Source organism: Carassius carassius, chromosome 29 (assembly GCF_963082965.1).
Source record: "Carassius carassius chromosome 29, fCarCar2.1, whole genome shotgun sequence".
Taxonomy (NCBI): domain Eukaryota; kingdom Metazoa; phylum Chordata; class Actinopteri; order Cypriniformes; family Cyprinidae; genus Carassius; species Carassius carassius.
The window spans coordinates 15,733,152-15,751,924 of NC_081783.1; the positions used below are offsets into that span (position 1 = coordinate 15,733,152).

Sequence of the window (18,773 nt, forward strand, 5' to 3'; positions counted from 1 at the left end):
AGATTCAAGGCTTCAGGGACGTCTGCTGGTGAAGTGGTGTCAGAGAGAGGTGGCTTGGTCGGTGGTGGACGACAGAACTCACTCTGACGTGGACTGACACGGAGGCAAACATTGTGACAAATAACTAGGAGGAAAGACTAGGACTGAGAAGTAAAGGTAATATAAATACAGTTTAAATAAATAAATAAAAAGAAGGGAAAAGGGTTGTGTGAGGAATTTGCAGTGGGATTATCGACCGACGGCCTGTATAGGTCCGGAACGGTGGTCTCACGGAGTTTCTTGCAATCCGTAGGAGATGGTAGGAAATGACTCTGACAGTGAGAGTAATAACATGGCTTGTAGTGAGGAAGATGAGAGGAAGCTAAATGAATGGGAAAGTGCTGGTAAGGGAAAGAAGGGAGAGAGTCGGAAAAGAAAGAAAAATCATGCATCTAGCATTGGAGAATCAGAAAGTGATGAAAGTGGAAAAGGGGAAAAAACAGTAAAGGAAGGAATATTGAATGTTGTTGTCAGATTTGAAGAAGAAGGCGGAGTTAAGAAAATTGACCCGATTAAATTAACAAAAATCATCAAGAATCAGATTGGGGAAGTGAAATATGCAAGGATTTTAGGAGATGGGAATTTGCTAATTGGATGTGAAAATGGGACCCAGTTAGACAAAGCTAAAAGGATGACATATATTGGTAAAGTTAAGGTTCAGAGGGTTGTAAAAGTTGGAGAAAAGAGAGATAACGGAGGTAAAGGAGTGATTTATGGGATTCCCATTAATATCAATAATAAAGAAATACTGGAAAACATGAGAGTGAATAAATTCACAGTGAAAAGTGTCAAAAGATTGACCAAAGGAATAGAGAAAAAGGACACTGAGTCAATACTGATTGAATTTGAGGAGAAAGAGTTGCCTAAAGAGGTATACTTTGGATATGTAAGATATAGTGTGAGAGAGTATGTACAGAAACCAATGAGATGCTACAACTGTCAGGAGTTTGGGCACACTGCTAAAATGTGTAAGGGGAAAAGAAGGTGTGCTAGATGTGGAGGTGAACATGAATATGGGATGTGTGGTGAGGGAACAAAACCTAAGTGTTGTAACTGCGGAGGAAATCATAGTGTAGCATACTGGGGATGTGAAGCACTTAAAAAAGAGGTGGAGGTACAGAAGATAAGACTAAAAGAGAAGGTGTCATATGCTGAAGCAGTTAAGATGAATGGACAGAGGAATCAGAATATAGAGGGAAGAGTGAATAAAGGACAAGAGGAAATGGATGATCAGCAAGGGATGAGGAAAGCATGGATAGAAAAAAAGAAACTGGTCACATTCATTGCAGGAGTAATTAATGCAACACATGAGATTAAGTCAAAAACAGAAAGAATTCAAGTAATTGTGAAAGCGGCAGAACACCATTTGGACATGATAGGGCTGAAGTGGGAGGAAATAAATGATGAACTCAGGATGCAAGCAAGTCAGGAGGCATCATGATTAGGTTTTTAATCCTAATAATGCTGATTTTACAATGGAATGCGAGAAGTCTCTTAGCTAATGGGCAGGATTTTAAGCAATTTGTTGGTAGTAGGGTAGAAAAACCAGAGATAGTGTGCATTCAAGAAACTTGGTTAAGACCTCAATTGGATTTTGTTTTATATGATTATGTGGCGGTAAGGTATGATAGAAGGGAGGGGGGAGGAGGAGGGTGTGTTACATTTATAAAGCAAGGAATACCGTATAAAATCTTAGGAGTGGGAAATGAACAAGAATATGTAGTAGTGAAAGTATGGGCAGGAAAGAGAGAGTTGGTGATTTGTAATTATTATAATCCTTGTAAAAGACTAGAGAAAACTAAGCTAGAAAAGATAGAGGGACAAAATTGTAATAATATTATATGGTGTGGGGATTTTAATGGACATAATACTTTGTGGGGGAGTAAAAAAAGTGATTACAATGGTCAAATAATAGAAGAAATGATAGATGAGAAGAATTTAGTGTGCTTAAATAATGGTGTAGGTACAAGAATTGATGTTAACACTGGAAAAGAATCAGTATTAGATCTCACATTAGTTTCAAATAAAATTGCAGCAAGATGTGATTGGACAGTGCATAAGGATGGCACAATAGGCAGTGATCATTATCCGGTGTGGTGTAAAATAAATATAGAGGTAGTATGTAGTATTGGGGAAGCAAGTGGAAAATGGATTTTTGAGAAAGCTGATTGGGGAAAATTCCAGGAGGAAAGTGATAGGTTGTTTAGGCAAACTAAAGATGAAGTTAGTGTTGAAATATTAGATAATCAAATTAAGCAAGGTATAATATCAGCAGCAGCAGAATCCATTCCCAAGAGTAAAGGAAGATGTAAAAAGAAAGTAGTGCCATGGTGGGATGGAAAATGTAAAGAAGCAGTGAAAAATAGAAACAAAGCATTTAGATTAGTTAAAAGAACACATAATTATGATCATTTGATTCAGTATAAACAAGCACAGGCAATAGTTAGGAGGATAATCAGACAGACAAAAAGAACATTCTGGAAATCTTATTGTGACACAATAGGAAATACAACTCAAATAGGTGAAATATGGGGAATGATTAAAAAGATGGGGGGGGATAAAAGAGAATGGAATTATCCAGTTCTGACTGAAGGAAATGAGAAGGCGATAACAAATAAAGAAAAGGTAGAGATGATGGCAAAACGTTTTGTTAGTATAAACAGTTCTAATAACTTGTCAGAGGAAGGAAGAGTAGCAATAGAAAGAACAAAAGCGCAGTATAAGGATGTGATATGCAGGAAAGATAATGGGGATGAGGAGCAAGATGCTCCTTTTAGCATGGGAGAGTTGCAGAGAGCGCTGGATAGGTCAGGGAAAACGGCTCCAGGGAAAGATGAAGTGTGCTACAGTATGTTAAAACATTTAAGTATAGAGGGTTTGGGGAAATTATTAAATTTATACAACAAGGTGTGGGAGGAAGGGAGACTTCCACAAAGCTGGAAAGAGGCAATAATTATTCCAATAAGGAAGCCTGGAAAGGATCCAAGTAATCCTGGTAGTTACAGACCAATTGCATTAACATCGCATATATGTAAGATAATGGAACGTATGATAAATGAAAGACTAATATATCTTTTAGAGAGTAGAAATAAAATGGCTAGATGTCAAAGTGGTTTTAGAAAAGGAAGAAATACAATGGATCCTGTGATCATTTTGGAGTAGGAAATAAGGAAGGCACAAGTGAATAAAGAAACTGTAGTAGCAGTATTCTTTGATGTGGAGAAAGCATACGATATGCTGTGGAAAGAGGGTCTTTTAATCAAATTACATTTAATGGGAGTTGGAGGGAAAATGTTTAATTGGATTATGGATTTCTTAAATAGAAGGAATATACAGGTGAAAATTGGGGTAGATTTATCAAAGCAATATGTTGTAGAAAATGGAACACCACAGGGAAGTGTGGTTAGTCCAACTTTATTCTCCATTATGATTAATGATATTTATTTAAATCTTCCAGGGGATATAGGGAGGTCTTTATTCGCAGATGATGGTGCTATATGGAAGAAAGGTAGAAATGTTGAGTATATTTTAAAGAAGATGCAGGAAGGAATTGATCAAGTTGAAAATTGGGGATTAAAATGGGGATTTAAGTTTTCAGTGGAAAAATCAAAAGTAATGGTTTTTACAAATAAAAAGAAGAATAAGGAAATTAAGCTGGAAATGTATGGAAGTATGTTAGAGAAAGTAGAATGTTTTCGTTTCTTGGGAATATACTTTGACACAAAACTAACATGGAGAGAACATATAAAGTATACAGTTAATAAATGTAAGAAAGTGCTAAATGTGATGAGATGTCTTGCTGGGTTGGAGTGGGGTGCAAGTGTTTCAGCTTTAAAATATATATACATTGCTTTAATAAGATCTAAATTAGACTATGGGAGTATTGCGTATGGGTCAGCAGCAAAGACAACATTAGCTGAATTGGATATTGTGCAAGCGTGTGCCTTAAGAATATGTTTAGGGGCAATTAAAACTTCTCCAGTATGTGCACTTCAGGTGGAGGGAGGTGAAATGCCATTGTGGCTTCGACGGAAACAACTGACTGCAAACTATTGGATAAATCTTCGAGGGCATGAGGATAGTCATCCAACAAAAAAGGTATTACAAAAGTGTTGGGAAAAGGAGAGAAGAAAGAAAGAAAGTTTTGGCTGGACAGCTGATTTAATTGCAAAAGAAATGGAAGTGTATAATAAAAGATTTGCTAATACTGTGTTATGGCCTGTTAAGCCATTTTGGACATTGGAAATTCCGAAGGTTGATCTAGAGCTTTTAGTAATTAAAGGTTGTAACAGAAATATAGATATAATCAATGAATATTTTAAATATAAGAACAAGTATAAGGACAATACGGAGATTTATACAGATGGGTCAAAGGACCTACAAACAGATGCGACAGGGTCTGCGGTATACATCCCTAAATATGAGATAGGAATTAGCAAAAGAACATCTGACAGCATAAATGTTTATGCAGTTGAATTATGTGCTATACTTGTTGCATTAGAATGGATTGAACAATGCAGGGATATTAACATTCTAGTATGCAGTGACTCAGTATCAGCTCTTATGAGTATGAAGACTGGAAAAGCTAGTAGTCATCAAGAAATATTATATGAAATCTTGTGTTTAAATTCAAGGGTATGTAGACAAGGGAAAAATATAACATATATGTGGATACCAGCACATGTGGGCATACAGGGAAATGAGAAAGTTGATAAATTGGCAAAAAAGGCAACAAAAAAAGAACATGTTGACATGGAAATTAAATTGTCAAAATCAGAAGGGAAGAGTCTAGTGTGGAAAAAGATAATGGAAATATGGCAACATCAATGGGATCATGAAAGTAAAGGAAGACAACTATACATGATTCAAAATAAAGTAGGCAGTATAAGAGAGATGTCAAGTAGAAGGACAGAACAAGTGGTAATAACAAGACTTAGGATTGGGCATTGTAAGTTAAGTGGAACTCTTCATATGTTAGGAAAACATCCCACAGGCCAATGCGATGAATGCCAAGAGGAAGAAACAATTAGTCACATTTTTATGTCATGCAGGAAATTTATAAAAGAAAGACAAGAGTTGAAATATAGCTTACAAGAAATTGGTATAGGACAGTACAATTTAAAAAGTATATTAGGATGTGGAAAGAGTGAGCAAGGAAAGAAATATTTGTTTTATTTTTTAAAGAGGACTGGACTGGAAAAAAGAATATAATAAAAAAGTGACATGATAATAGACAACAGATGGCAGTAATGTAACATATTGGATACCAACTGCCTTAAAAACCCAAGGAAGAAGAAGAAGAAGAAGAAGTGGTGTCAAAACAGGCAAGAACATCATGTGTTATTTAATTTACGCGTTTGATATAACCTTCTAAAATTCGCTCGAGGTCAGCACTAGAGTGACATGCTTTAATAGCTTCGTTAGTGTCAAAGTGCATGTTGAATTTTAGACTCGTTCTTATGGCTAACTTAGATGTATTGCCGGCTATGCTAACAAGCTAACTGATTGTTTTGATCCTACAGTTGCTCATTTCAACGCACAAGTTTAGAGATTATTACAGTTTTCTTTAGTTAGACATACATTTATTTGCAGTGTATTATTTAAACAGTTAAAACAATTTGGGAATAATAGCTGATGGCTATTTTGCCTCATTATTTAGCCAATGTTTGTTTTGAACTGAAAAGTTCAAGGACGTTTATTCATGTTTATATTCATTCTGAGTTCATTATGACTGATTAATTATGCGTCAATAAAGTATTGCATTTTAGAGCGACATTTAATTCCAGTTAGGATTAGTTGTGTACAAAGTATTTCAGTCATTTTAGGCTGTTTATTTATGACAACAGGCTTTTTAGCCTAAGTCCTTGGAATTATATCCTATGAGTGCCTGCTAACCTTAAAATGACATATTGATAGGTATTGTATGTCTAAAATGTAGGAACCCTAAGACTTTTATTTATTTTTTGTTCTATTGTTTGAGTCAGACTTTTGGCTCAGATTTATGATCAGATCTTCTTATCTCTAAAAATAATTTACTGACCCATTGGCTTTATTTAATCAGCCCTCAAGTCTCACAAACAAGTTGTTAGCTGTGAGGACCATTCAGACGATAAATATGATTCTAACAAATTAATTTGACAAATAAGCTTCTCTGAAATGCTTGGTTAAAATCTAGTAATTTATCAAAACACAGTTAAACTTATATTCTGCTGTAATTCACTGTGTGTCATGATTGACCAAACCAGAGTATTTGCGCACCTTGACAAATTTGTTATAATTATGACCCCCCCCCCCCCCCCCACTAATACCTGGAATTGACCAACTGAAGAACAGAAGATTTATGCAGGGTTTATAAGGTAGTAGTATTGCGATCTGTACATGAGGTTGATTTCTATGTTTTCCTGTTTTGCAGGACATTGTGTGTGTGTGTGTGAGTGAGAGTGTGTGTGTGTGTGTGTGAAAGCTGTAACGCTGTGCTGATGGAGCAGTGTGCTTGTGTGGAACGAGAGCTGGAGAAGGTGCTACACAGGTTTGTCACATATGGACATCAGTCAGAAGAAAGGCTGGATGAACTCCTGAGGAACGTCTGTGAGCTGAGAAGTCAATTGGTTGCCTATGGTGAGCTTAGAATCCACTTGAACACCAAATTTTGGGCTTTGGTGCAATATGATCATCTAGTAGTTTGGTTTCTATACTTTAGGTAATATATCAGCCACGAATAATGGATGAAGTGAAGGCTTGGAGATTTGAATGGCACACGTGACAGAAATGAGTATAAAGAAACTGGACAATATGAAATATTGTTTCTGCCATAGAATAAAAAATATTAATAAAAAAGGCAATTGCAGCTTTCTCACACTTTATCTCTCAATTCTGACTTTTGAGATGAAAAAGTTGAATTTAAATTTTTTTCCATGTCATCAGTTGTCAGCTTGTGTGAGAGAGTGATTCACAAGTCAGTGCTTGTACATGAAAACAAGTCTAAAGAAGAGGAGGAGGAGGAAGTCAACCAAGTGCTTTTACAGCTTTGAAAAAAGCCAATTCAGTGATGTTAAGTCATGAACAATAGGTGTACTTTAGATGCCTGCATAAATAAAAGCCTGCAGTGCAAACAAACATACAAAAACACAGGAAAAACTGCATTTAGCTGTATAACCTCTAGCCCACACGTTAGATTTGTAGATGGTTATATAAGCATAACTCCGTTACAGAGATGAGTCACAGTAGCATATGTCTGTTTAGATCAAAGTTCACCGAGTTGTTATATTTCATCATACTCCATTTCAACTCTAGGTGTTCAAGATGCAGATTTGTCAGTGCTCCATCAAACAATGGCCCAGTGCTGCAAGGAAATCAAAGAAACCGTGCAGATGCTTGCCTCCAGGCACAAGGACATCCATGGCAGTGTGTCAAAAGTGGGCAAAGCAATTGACAGAGTAAGAATTTGCAAACTTAATTGTTTAATTTAATCAAGTATTAAATGGGCATTCAATTTAACAACATTTTATCTTAGAGTTTCCTAAACTGGGGGTTGTTTATGATAAATATTTAAATCATAGAAAATAAAATGTTCATTTTAAAATAAAAACAAAAATACGTACTAGTGAAGGATAAAATATATTATGTTTGTCTGAATAAATATCTTCAAGAGAGGTCTTCCTCTCTTTTCCTCTATATTTTCTGTCTGTTAAAAGTGAAATGTGTACCTGTTTGATGATAAATTTGACTTGTGATTTAATTTATTTTAGTAAATCAATCACCTCAAAGTTTTGTCTAATATGTTTCTTTTAAATGCTGTTTTCTTGCACAGAATTTTGATGCGGAGGTGAGTGCAGTTGTAGCTGAGAATGTCTGGGACTCTCAAGAGAGGCAGAAATATCTCAGTGAAACCATCGTAGAACATCTTTATCGACAAGGCATGCTGAGTGTTGCAGAGGATCTCTGTCAAGTAGGTTTTTCTTCTGTATTATCAATAAATACTGTAAATATGAGTGAGCATTTCTGTTGTGAGTTTTTTAGCTTGTGTATTTTGTTGACAATTTGACCCCAGCACTAACATGTAGTGTGTTAATCTGACTTGACAGGAGTCTGGTGTAGTAATTGACATGAGCATGAAACAGCCATTTCTGGAGCTCAACCGCATTTTAGAGGCTTTAAGAACACAAGATCTCAGACCAGCTTTAGAGTAAGTATCACATCCGTTTGCTTTCTACTTCTCGCTTTTATTTTTATTTGTGTACACAGCCTTGCAAAAGTTTGGGATCAGTAAAGTTTTCTTTTTTTTTTAAGAAATACTTTTGCTCAGCTAGGACACATTAAATCAATCAAACGTGACATATCTATAAGGACATTTATAATATCAGAAAAGATTTCTGTAATAATAATAATAATAATAATGAGCTAATGAGTCCTAAACCTTTGGATGGTGTATTTATCCACATCCTCTGTCTTTTTTTAGAACAGTGAATTTGATTGGGCGTGGCTTAAATATGTGGATTGTAGATTTAAGATTACTCATTGTAATTGTTTGTTTGGTTGTATAATTGCTGTGGTAGGTGGGCGGTGACAAACCGTCAGCGGCTGCTGGATCTAAACAGCACCCTTGAGTTCAAGCTCCACAGACTCTACTTCATCAGCCTGCTCAACGGGGGCATCAGCAAACAGCAGGAAGCTTTACAGTACGCACGGCATTTCCAACCGTTTGCCTCGCAGCATCAGAGAGGTGAGGAAAGGTTCAGGCTAGAATTCATGAACCACAACTAGGCTTTAGTTTTGTAAACATAGGGGTGGAACTGAAGCACCATTGAGGCTGTTTTACCAATAACATCATTGATGCAGTTATTTCGTTCTATATTACACTACCTGACTCAATGTTATGACTAAAGTCTGGGATGACGTCTGAGCCTTGTTTGTGTGTGCTCACTAGATATTCAGATCTTAATGGGTAGTCTAGTGTACCTCCGCCACGGGATTGAGAACTCTCCGTACCGCAGTCTGCTGGAGACGGATCAGTGGGCAGACATCTGTAACATCTTCACACGAGATGCTTGCTCTCTTCTTGGACTCTCTGTGGAGTCCCCACTCAGTGTCAGGTCTGAAAAAAAGCTCTGCTACACTCTGCTTTTACAAGTCCTAAGATTTCTACTGGTCCTGTAGGATTTGCAATATGGTCCATAACCAATTATTAAATAGATGACAGAGCTATTTTAGGAACTACTCAATTCATTAATGTGTTGAAGTTTTATGAAAGTTTTACATGGTGCTCCATGGAGAGGAATAAAACACAGGAGGCTCAAGGCATGCTTTTAAAATTCAAATATTTCAAAGTTTTAACTTGAAATGCCACTTTTTGCAATGTCTATTCAGTGTTTTATTCGTCTGCATAATGTACCCTTAAAAAAAATTTGGTTTGATTTTGAAAAAAGCCACTTGTCTTGCTAAAATGGGATTTATTTAATTAAAAATACAGTAAAAAGCAGTCATATTGTAAAATTATTACAATTATTGAAAATTTCTGTTTTCAGTTTAAATTTTTTTTAAGGGTTCATATTAAACTGCAAAAAAGAACATTATTTTTTTTATTTGGAATACCATATAGTTAATTAGATTTAAATTAATCGATTGACAGATGTTTAAGACTTGCATGTTTTTTTTTTTTTTTTTTTTTTGTATTGAGTGAATGACGAATGATTGTTTAATTACTGAATCCTCCCTCAGTTTTGCGTCCGGCTGTATGGCGCTGCCGGTGCTCATGAACATCAAACAGGTTATTGAACAGAGACAGTGCAGTGGTGTTTGGACGCATAAGGATGAGCTGCCAGTAGGTCTCTTTACTTTCCCTTTAATGCTTTTATTCATTTTTATTTATTTATTTTCTCTAGAATCTTTATCTTACTATCACTCTGTTTTTTTAAAGTGATAAAATATAACTTAATTCACACCATATTTCTGATATTATCTATCAATCTTATCCGATTAATTTTGATCGTTCACTTTTATTTTATATCCGTGAGTGCAGTACACCTGCAAAGTGTTAGCACTCGTTAGTTTGTCATTAGCGTTTTCATTCGAACCTATCGCTGTTTTCTTTTCTCCTCTCCTCTCTCTCGCTCCAGTTTTTCACAAGTTCATCAAGCACGGTGAGTAATGGCTTCTCCTGCTATTGTTATTTGCACCTCTTGCCACATGTACAGTTTATCTATCTCTGTTGCAGATGAGGGATTCACATGTGATAAATGCAGGGAAATAGTTAGGCTGACAGAGAAGATTTCAGAATTAGAGACACGCATCCAAACTTTATTTGAGGACAGTAAGAATGTTAGGGCTCTAGATATGGCTTTGGATGCATCTAGCTCAGGGATTCCTGTACATTGTTCGGTTCCGGCAACAGAGCCCCTGCAGCAGGGCAACTGGGTGACAGTGAGACAGCATAGTCGTGGATCAAAACACCGCTCTTCTGTTCCGATCAAAACATTAAACAGGTTCTCCCCACTCAGTGATGCACCCACTGAGAAACCTGATGAAAGTGCTCTAGTTATTGGTGATTCTATTGTATGGAAGGTGAATATAGAGACACCAGCCACCATAGTCAAATGTTTACCGGGAGCCAGAGTGCCTGACATCTTGGCAAATTTAAAAGTGCTGGCTAATGCTAAAAGTAAATACAGTAAGATTGTTATTCATACCGGCGCTAATGATGTTCAACTTCGCCAGTCGGAGATCACTAAAAATAACATTAAAGAGGTGTGTGAACTTGCAAGCACGATGTCAGACACTGTAATATGCTCTGGTCCCCTCCCTGCTTACCGTGGTGACGAGTTGCATAGCAGATTGTCATCACTCAATGGCTGGATGTCTAAGTGGTGCCCACAGAATAACATAGGTTTCATAGACAATTGGACAAGCTTTTGGGGCAGACCTGACCTGTTGAAAAGAGATGGTCTTCATCCCTCCTGGGGTGGCGCCACTCTTCTCTCTAGAAATATGGCAAATAGTCTTAGTGTTTATACTTGACTAACCGGGGCCCAGGTCAGGAAGCAGACAGACTGGCTAAACCGACCGTCTGCTAGCTGCCTCACGTCACAGAGGTCAGCTAATTCTCAGCACATAGAGACTCTTTCACCTAGATATCACACTATAGAGACTGTGTCTGTTCCCCGAACTAAAAAAAAAAACGTCCAAACCAAGTTAAGATTAACAATTTAATTGAGGTTCAACAAGTAAAAAACAGATGCAATATGGATAAACAAATGATAAAGCTTGGCTTATTGAATATCAGATCCCTTTCTACGAAAACACTTTTTGTAAATAATATGATCACTGATCATAATATAGATGTGCTGTTTGACAGAAACCATGCAGCCAAGTGATGATATCTCAGATCATTATTTAGTTTTGTGCAAACTTCATATAGCCAAAATTGTAAATTCTACTTCGTTACAAGTATGGTAGAACCATCACTTCTACCACAAAAGACTGCTTTTTAAGTTATCTTCCTGATGTATCCAAATTCCTTAGTATATCCAAAACCTCAGAACAACTTGATGATGTAACAGAAACTATGGACTCTCTCTTTTCTAGCACTTTAAACACAGTTGCTCCTTTACGCTTAAGGAAGGTTAAGGAAAACAGTTTAACACCATGGTATAATGAGCATACTCGCACCCTAAAGAGAGCAGCCCGAAAAATGGAGCGCAGCTGGAGGAAAACAAAACTAGAGGTATTTCGTATTACTTGGCGGGAAAGTAACCTATCCTATAGAAAAGCATTAAAAACTGCTAGATCTGATTACTTTTCTTCTCTTTTAGAAGAAAACAAACATAACCCCAGGTATTTATTCAATATAGTGGCTAAATTAACGAAAAATAAAGCCTCAACAAGTGTTGACATTTCCCAACACCACAGCAGTAATGACTTTATGAACTACTTTGCTTCTAAAATCGATACTATTAGAAATAAAATTGCAACCATTCAGCCGTCAGCTACAGTATCACATCAGACAGTGCACTATAGACCCCCTGAGGAACAGTTCCACTCATTCTCTACTATAGGAGAGAAAGAATTGTAAAAACTTGTTAAATCATCTAAACCAACAACATGTATGTTAGACCCTATACTATCTAAGCTCCTAAAAGAGGTGCTTCCAGAAGTCATAGATCCTCTTCTGACTATTATAAATTCCTCATTGTCATTAGGATATGTCCCCAAAGCCTTCAAACTGGCTGTTATTAAGCCTCTCATCAAAAAACCACAACTTGACCCCAAAGAACTAGTTAATTATAGACCAATCTCGAATCTCCCTTTTCTGTCCAAGATACTAGAAAAGGTGGTATCCTCACAATTATATTCCTTCTTAGAGAAAAATGGTATATGTGAGGATTTCCAGTCAGGATTTAGAACGTATCATAGTACAGAGACTGCTCTCCTTAGAGTTACAAATGATCTGCTCTTATCATATGATCGTGGGTGTATCTCTCTATTAGTTTTATTGGATCTTAGTGCTGCGTTTGACACAATTGACCACAACATTCTTTTGCATAGACTTGAGCTTTGTTGGCATTAATGGAAGTGCATTAGCATGGTTTAAATCATACTTATATGACCACCATCAGTTCGTAGCAGTGAATGAAGATGTATCATATCGATCACAAGTGCAGTATGGAATACCTCAAGGCTCAGTACTAGGGCTGCTACTCTTCACGCTTTATATGTTACCCTTGGGAGATCTCATCAGGAAACATGGTGTTAGCTTTCACTGTTATGCTGATGATACTGAGCTCTATATTTCTTCGCGGCCCGGTGAAACACACCAATTTGAAAAACTAATGGAATGCATAGTCGATATAAAAAAACTGGATGACCAGTAATTTCTTACTGCTAAATTCTGAAAAAACAGAGGTGTTATAGGACCTAAAAACTCTGCTTGTAATAACCTAGAACACTGTCTAAGACTTGATGGTTGCTCTGTCAATTCTTCGTCATCAGTTAGGAACCTAGTTGTGCTATTTGATCGCAATCTTTCCTTAGAAAGCCATGTTTCTAGCATTTGTAAAACTGCATTTTTCCTTCTCAAAAATATATCTAAATTACAGCCTATGCTCTCAATGTCAAATGCAGAAATGTTAATCCATGCATTCATGACCTCAAGGTTAGATTATTGTAATGCTTTATTGGGTGGTTGTTCTGCACGCTTAGTAAACAAACTACTGCTAGTCCAAAATGCAGCAGCAAGAGTTCTTACTAGAACCAGGAAGTATGACCATATTAGCCCGGTCCTGTCAACACTGCACTGGCTCCCTATCAAACATCGTATAGATTTTAAAATATTGCTTATTACTTATAAAGCCCTGAATGGTTTAGCACCTCAGTATTTGAATGAGCTCCTTTTACATTATAATCCTCTACGTCCGCTACGTTCTCAAAACTCAGGCAATTTGATAATACCTAGAATATCAAAATCAACTGCGGGCGGCAGATCCTTTTCCTATTTGGCGCCTAAACTCTGGAATAACCTACCTAACATTGTTCGGGAGGCAGACACACTCTTGCCGTTTAAATCTAGATTAAAGACCCATCTCTTTAACCTGGCTTACACATAACATACTAATATGCTTTTAATATCCAAATCCGATTTTTAGGTTGCATTAATTAGGTAAACCGGAACCGGGAACACTTGCCATAACACCCTATGTACTTGCTACATCATTAGAAGAATGGCATCTATGCTAATATTTGTCTGTTTCTCTCTTATTCCGAGGTCACCGTAGCCACCAGATCCAGTCTGTATCCAGATCAGAGGGTCACTGCAGTCACCCGGATCCAGAACGTATCCAGACCAGATGGTGGATCAGCACCTAGAAAGGACCTCTACTGCCCTGAAAGACAGCGGAGACCAGGACAACTAGAGCCCCAGATACAGATCCCCTGTAAAGACCTTGTCTCAGAGGAGCACCAGGACAAGACCACAGGAAACAGATGATTCTTCTGCACAATCTGACTTTGCTGCAGCCTGGAATTGAACTACTGGTTTCGTCTGGTCAGAGGAGAACTGGCCCCCCAACTGAGCCTGGTTTCTCCCAAGGTTTTTTTCTCCATTCTGTCACCGATGGAGTTTCGGACACTATTTAACTGAACAGAGATGACATCACTGAATTCAATGATGAACTGCCTTTAACTATCATTTTGCATTATTGACACACTGTTTTCCTAATGAATGTTGTTCAGTTGCTTTGAGGCAATGCATTTTGTTTAAAGCGCTATATAAATAAAGGTGACTTGACTTGACTTGACTTCAATGATGTTCCTTTTTCTGAAGCTTTCAAACATTTCAAAGGTTTTGTTGAAATCTGTTAATTACATGAATTGTTTTAACATTTACATTATAATTAGGGATGCACCTTATCACTTATAAGAACAACATTTACTGATACTAATACTTTGGTCGTTCTGTTTTTTTAAACTTTGATAATTAATTATGGAACACAAATAATTAAGTACACAACAAAATAAACTGAAGCATGTTTTCAAAATTTATTTAGCCAACACAAGGTGCTTTTTTAGGTGAACTTTCATGATTCAATACCAGCAAAGATATGAAAAAAAAGAAACTGATTTTCATTTGTCAAAATTAACCAATGAATTACCAAAATTAGGAATGATAAATGACATTTTTGTTCATTTCCCTATTCAGACTGTTCGTGGTTTAGAAACACTGAAATGCAAATTAATCAAGATTTTGATTGCAGCTGGCTTGACTAATTGCTCCGTGTCTGATAGGTGCTTGATACCTACTTTTATTTGCTGATATATCTGCTAATTATTATTATTAATAAGTGTGGTCATTTTAAATACATTAATGCCTCATCTGTTCATCCCTGCTGTTTGTTTGTTTGTGTGTGTGTGTTTAGATTGAAATAGATCTGGGGAAGAACTGCTGGTATCACTCTGTGTTTGCCTGTCCTATCCTGAGGCAGCAGACATCAGAGAGCAATCCACCCATGAAGCTCATCTGTGGGCATGTCATATCCAGAGACGCGCTTAACAAACTCACCAATGCTGGAAAGTAAGACTCTGACATATGCATCACATTCTACATTATGTTTAAAGTTTAATCAGTGCTAGCAAACAGACCCCAGACCTGATGCCTGATGGTTATTTAACCAGGGTTAAAGTGCAGACTGCAGCTGTTGCTACAGCACTAGCACTAGTAGCCATAATTGATTGACAGATGATTGCAAATAACTTAACTTAAGCCAGGTACACACTGTATGATTTAATAAAAGTGCCTTGTATAAAATTTATTTTGAGGTGACATTGTTAGATTATAATTACACAAATAAGAACTGAGGTGTATTATTCAATAACTACATGTATTTATTTAAGGGTTAGTTGCTTGGGTTAGTTTACAATAGTAACAAGGTCACCGTAAAACAAAGTGTTGCCAAAATAAATGTATGGAAATTAATCTTTTATGCAGTATTAATGTTGATATTCCTTCATTACAATGTCATAAACTCTCTCTTCTCAGGCTTAAATGCCCATATTGTCCAATGGAGCAGAATCCCTCAGATGCCAAACAGGCCTTCTTCTGATGTCTTTTTTCGGAGCGTAGCTGAAAGTCGTGTTAAAGGCTTCTTGGAGCCGCTTTTCGAATGATCCTCATTCACAGGCTTGACAAGCCTTCGGTGGTGGCTTCTCCCCCGCAAAACAAACACCTCCCTCTCCAAAGCTTTTAGTTTACAGAGGCAATGGCCACGGCAACATACCTGTAGAACCTGAGGCAGTAAGTGTACCTAACAAGGAAAATGATATTTGCGGATCATTCGTCTGTTAACAGCCTAGTATGAACAGGCTTTTACAAGAACGTATATGTGTGTGCATTTCGCTTCCTCTCCATTTGTTTTAATTGCAGAGTATTTTTTAAGTTTCCATGGTATAACGTCTCTCTTTTTCTTTCTTTGTGACTCTTATTAAGCGAATAGGCGTGATGCATCTGTGTGGGTGACTTCTTGCCGGAATATATTCATGGTTTCCTCTTTTGAGATCACATTTAAATACATGAACGGGGATTCTTCACACGTGTACATGGTAGAAATGGCTTTTCAGTGTGTATATTAAGAGTGACATAAGGACTGGTGGATTATAAATGAATCGCGTCTCTCTTTCCAGTATAGTAAAGGCGTAATTGGATCGAATGGCGTTTTGATTAGTGTGTCAGTGTGAATATTCATCAGAAATCTGAGGATTTGTTTGTGCAGATTGTGATCTTGTTCCTTGCACCCGTCTGATGTCTGAGAAAACCTCCTTGTCCAAGCCATGTGTCTTGCTCTGTGTATTTAAAGAAATAAAATAATAATTTTTAATTAATATACAGCAGTGATTTGTGATGCTATAACTTTTCATTAGTATTATTTCATATGTAATTTATTTAAATGCACAAACAATCTGTTTTATCATGGAGTTGAATGTACTTAATAGCTCCAGGCTTCTCCACTTCCATAATCAAAACGGGTCTATGTGTTGATTCGAGAAATGCATCCTCTGCAGACCGTTGCATTTAGCGACTGAACCTTTGCCAGCGTAACGTACTGAAACTATATGTCCATTAATGTACAGTTGATGGTAGACTGACTGTGTTTTAATGTTCCCAATCAAGACAAGAGTTTCCAGGTGTTTCCCATCATCCCTGAATGTAAAGCTCACCCTGTTTATATGTGTATAGGTGAAGGGAGACGGTCGAATAATATTTTGTCCCTCAGGATGTTCTTTAAATCCTCCCTGGCTCTTTGACTTTCTTGAAGGTCAGGCATGTACCAGCAGAGCTTTGTTCTTGGGCGAATGATGTCTGATTTTATTTATTTTTTTGCCGTCATCTTGTTTAAAGCCTTCAAGAGGTGTGTAGGAGTGCTGTGTGGCCAGTGACGTGCTCATAATAAACATTGTCTGTTTTTTCTTTTAGTAGACAATCATTTATTACCTCCTGGAAATCAATCTGTAAGATCAAAGCAGAGTACTGTGGGTTAAAACATGGGTTTAAGGAAGTGCTTTTTTGTTTTAGTTTTCATTCAGTGATTGAGTAATGACTCTGCTTTCTCTGCTAACATCTGCAAGGCAACTATTGTAAATATTGATCTTCAAAAAGTACAATATGTTTGCATCTAAATAATAAAAAGATTTATACTCAACTTTTGAGTTTGTTCTCTGGCTCTAGTACACACAAATATGTATCATGGTTTCCACAAAAATATTAAGCATCACATCTGTTTTCAATACTGATAATAGTAAACACTGAATACTGGGGTAATTGCTGCTGAAAATCAATGAAACATGATGCTGTACAATCATAGGAATCATCTTAAATTGTAATATTTACAATATTGCTCTTTTTACTGTGTGACAACATAAATGCAGCTATGATGAGCATATGAGACTTCTTTCAAAACATAAAAACTGTTAATAACAATTGCTGTGTGTCAGTGATTTTGGGCGTATTATTTGTGTTGTCTTAAAATTATAAACATAAAAATGCCTCCATACTGAAACTATCGAAAACAATAGCAAACTGTTTTAAATGAGATGTTGACCCTTTACTCCCACAAGAGGGAAACCTCAGTTCACTGGGGAACCTGTAAGGGCTTAAACTGAGGCAATCGAGATATATATATATGGGAATTAGAAATACTTGTTTATACTATTAGTTTTTTTTTTTAAACAGACGTTGTAATAAAACGTTGTCAGTCAAAATTGCATTTGAAACTGTGATCACAGTGTAGGGCAAATGTTCCCATTAAGGATCTCACTCTAAATCTCACAACCCTTTTACAGGTTTTCGCCTTACAGTGACGTCTGTGAGTTTCTATGGAAACACCGGTTTCTTGAATGAAATTGAGACCCTCCAATGTTTGCACACAAAGGCTCTGTCCCAAATGGAACAATCGTGCACTTTCGGTCTTGCGGACTTAAGTGGCCACCGCGTGTACGTGTCCGTTAAGTCTACTAGACCGTAGTGTGTTACCATAGGCCCTGTCCTAAATGGCGCACTTCATGTGGACTTAATTTTTTAATTTTTGTAATTTTACCCTTGAAGCGGTTTTTCGCGAAGCCCACATAGATGCAGGCTCTACACACCCAGGAATCCTTGCGAAATGTCAATCAGACAATGGATGGGAGGAGATTACTCTCAAGAGCAATTGATGACATGGCTGAGAATAAAATATTTAAGTGTAGGTATCATTACAGTTTTTATGACCTAGGTGTACATTTTACCAGTTGTTACCTACAGTTTATACAAACATTATGGTCATCGACCAGTGGTTGATATCTCAAACATAATAATAGCGTGTTGAATAATACGATCGCATTATGATTCATTAAATAAATAGAACCGAATGTCAGGGCTTTACTGAGTCATATCTAAACCTAGTATTTATATTTAAACCTTTAAATTCATCTGAAACTCACACACGTTTATTATGTGTTAAAATTGTTTTCTTAGTTCAGATGGAACATTATGTATTATTACAACTGTATATATTATTTAAATAAGCATGTATATATTGTCTAATGCCCATGTAGCATAAGCAAAAGCAACCAGACCAGACCGTTACTTCCGCCGTGACGATCGAGTCCAAAAAATACCTCTCAATGCGCCCTCGTGGACTCGCGCCAAGGGCCCTATAGGTCTGCACTACATGACATCACCAAAGTGTGGACTCTGAGGAAGTCCACAAGTCCGG

General features: G+C 37.0%; 1 protein-coding gene across 1 annotated transcript; it reads left to right on the forward strand.

Annotated features, from left to right (window-relative positions):
• The first annotated feature begins 6,422 nt into the window (after positions 1–6,422).
• LOC132109729 (E3 ubiquitin-protein transferase RMND5B-like) lies at positions 6,423–16,404 on the forward strand. Its single transcript, XM_059516038.1, has 9 exons — positions 6,423–6,657; positions 7,333–7,475; positions 7,850–7,987; positions 8,124–8,224; positions 8,595–8,761; positions 8,966–9,131; positions 9,757–9,859; positions 14,946–15,100; positions 15,566–16,404. Exons 1-9 carry the CDS (start codon positions 6,519–6,521, stop codon positions 15,627–15,629), a joined length of 1,176 nt encoding a protein of 391 aa, XP_059372021.1. The 5' UTR covers positions 6,423–6,518; the 3' UTR covers positions 15,630–16,404.
• Positions 16,405–18,773: the final 2,369 nt, after the last annotated feature.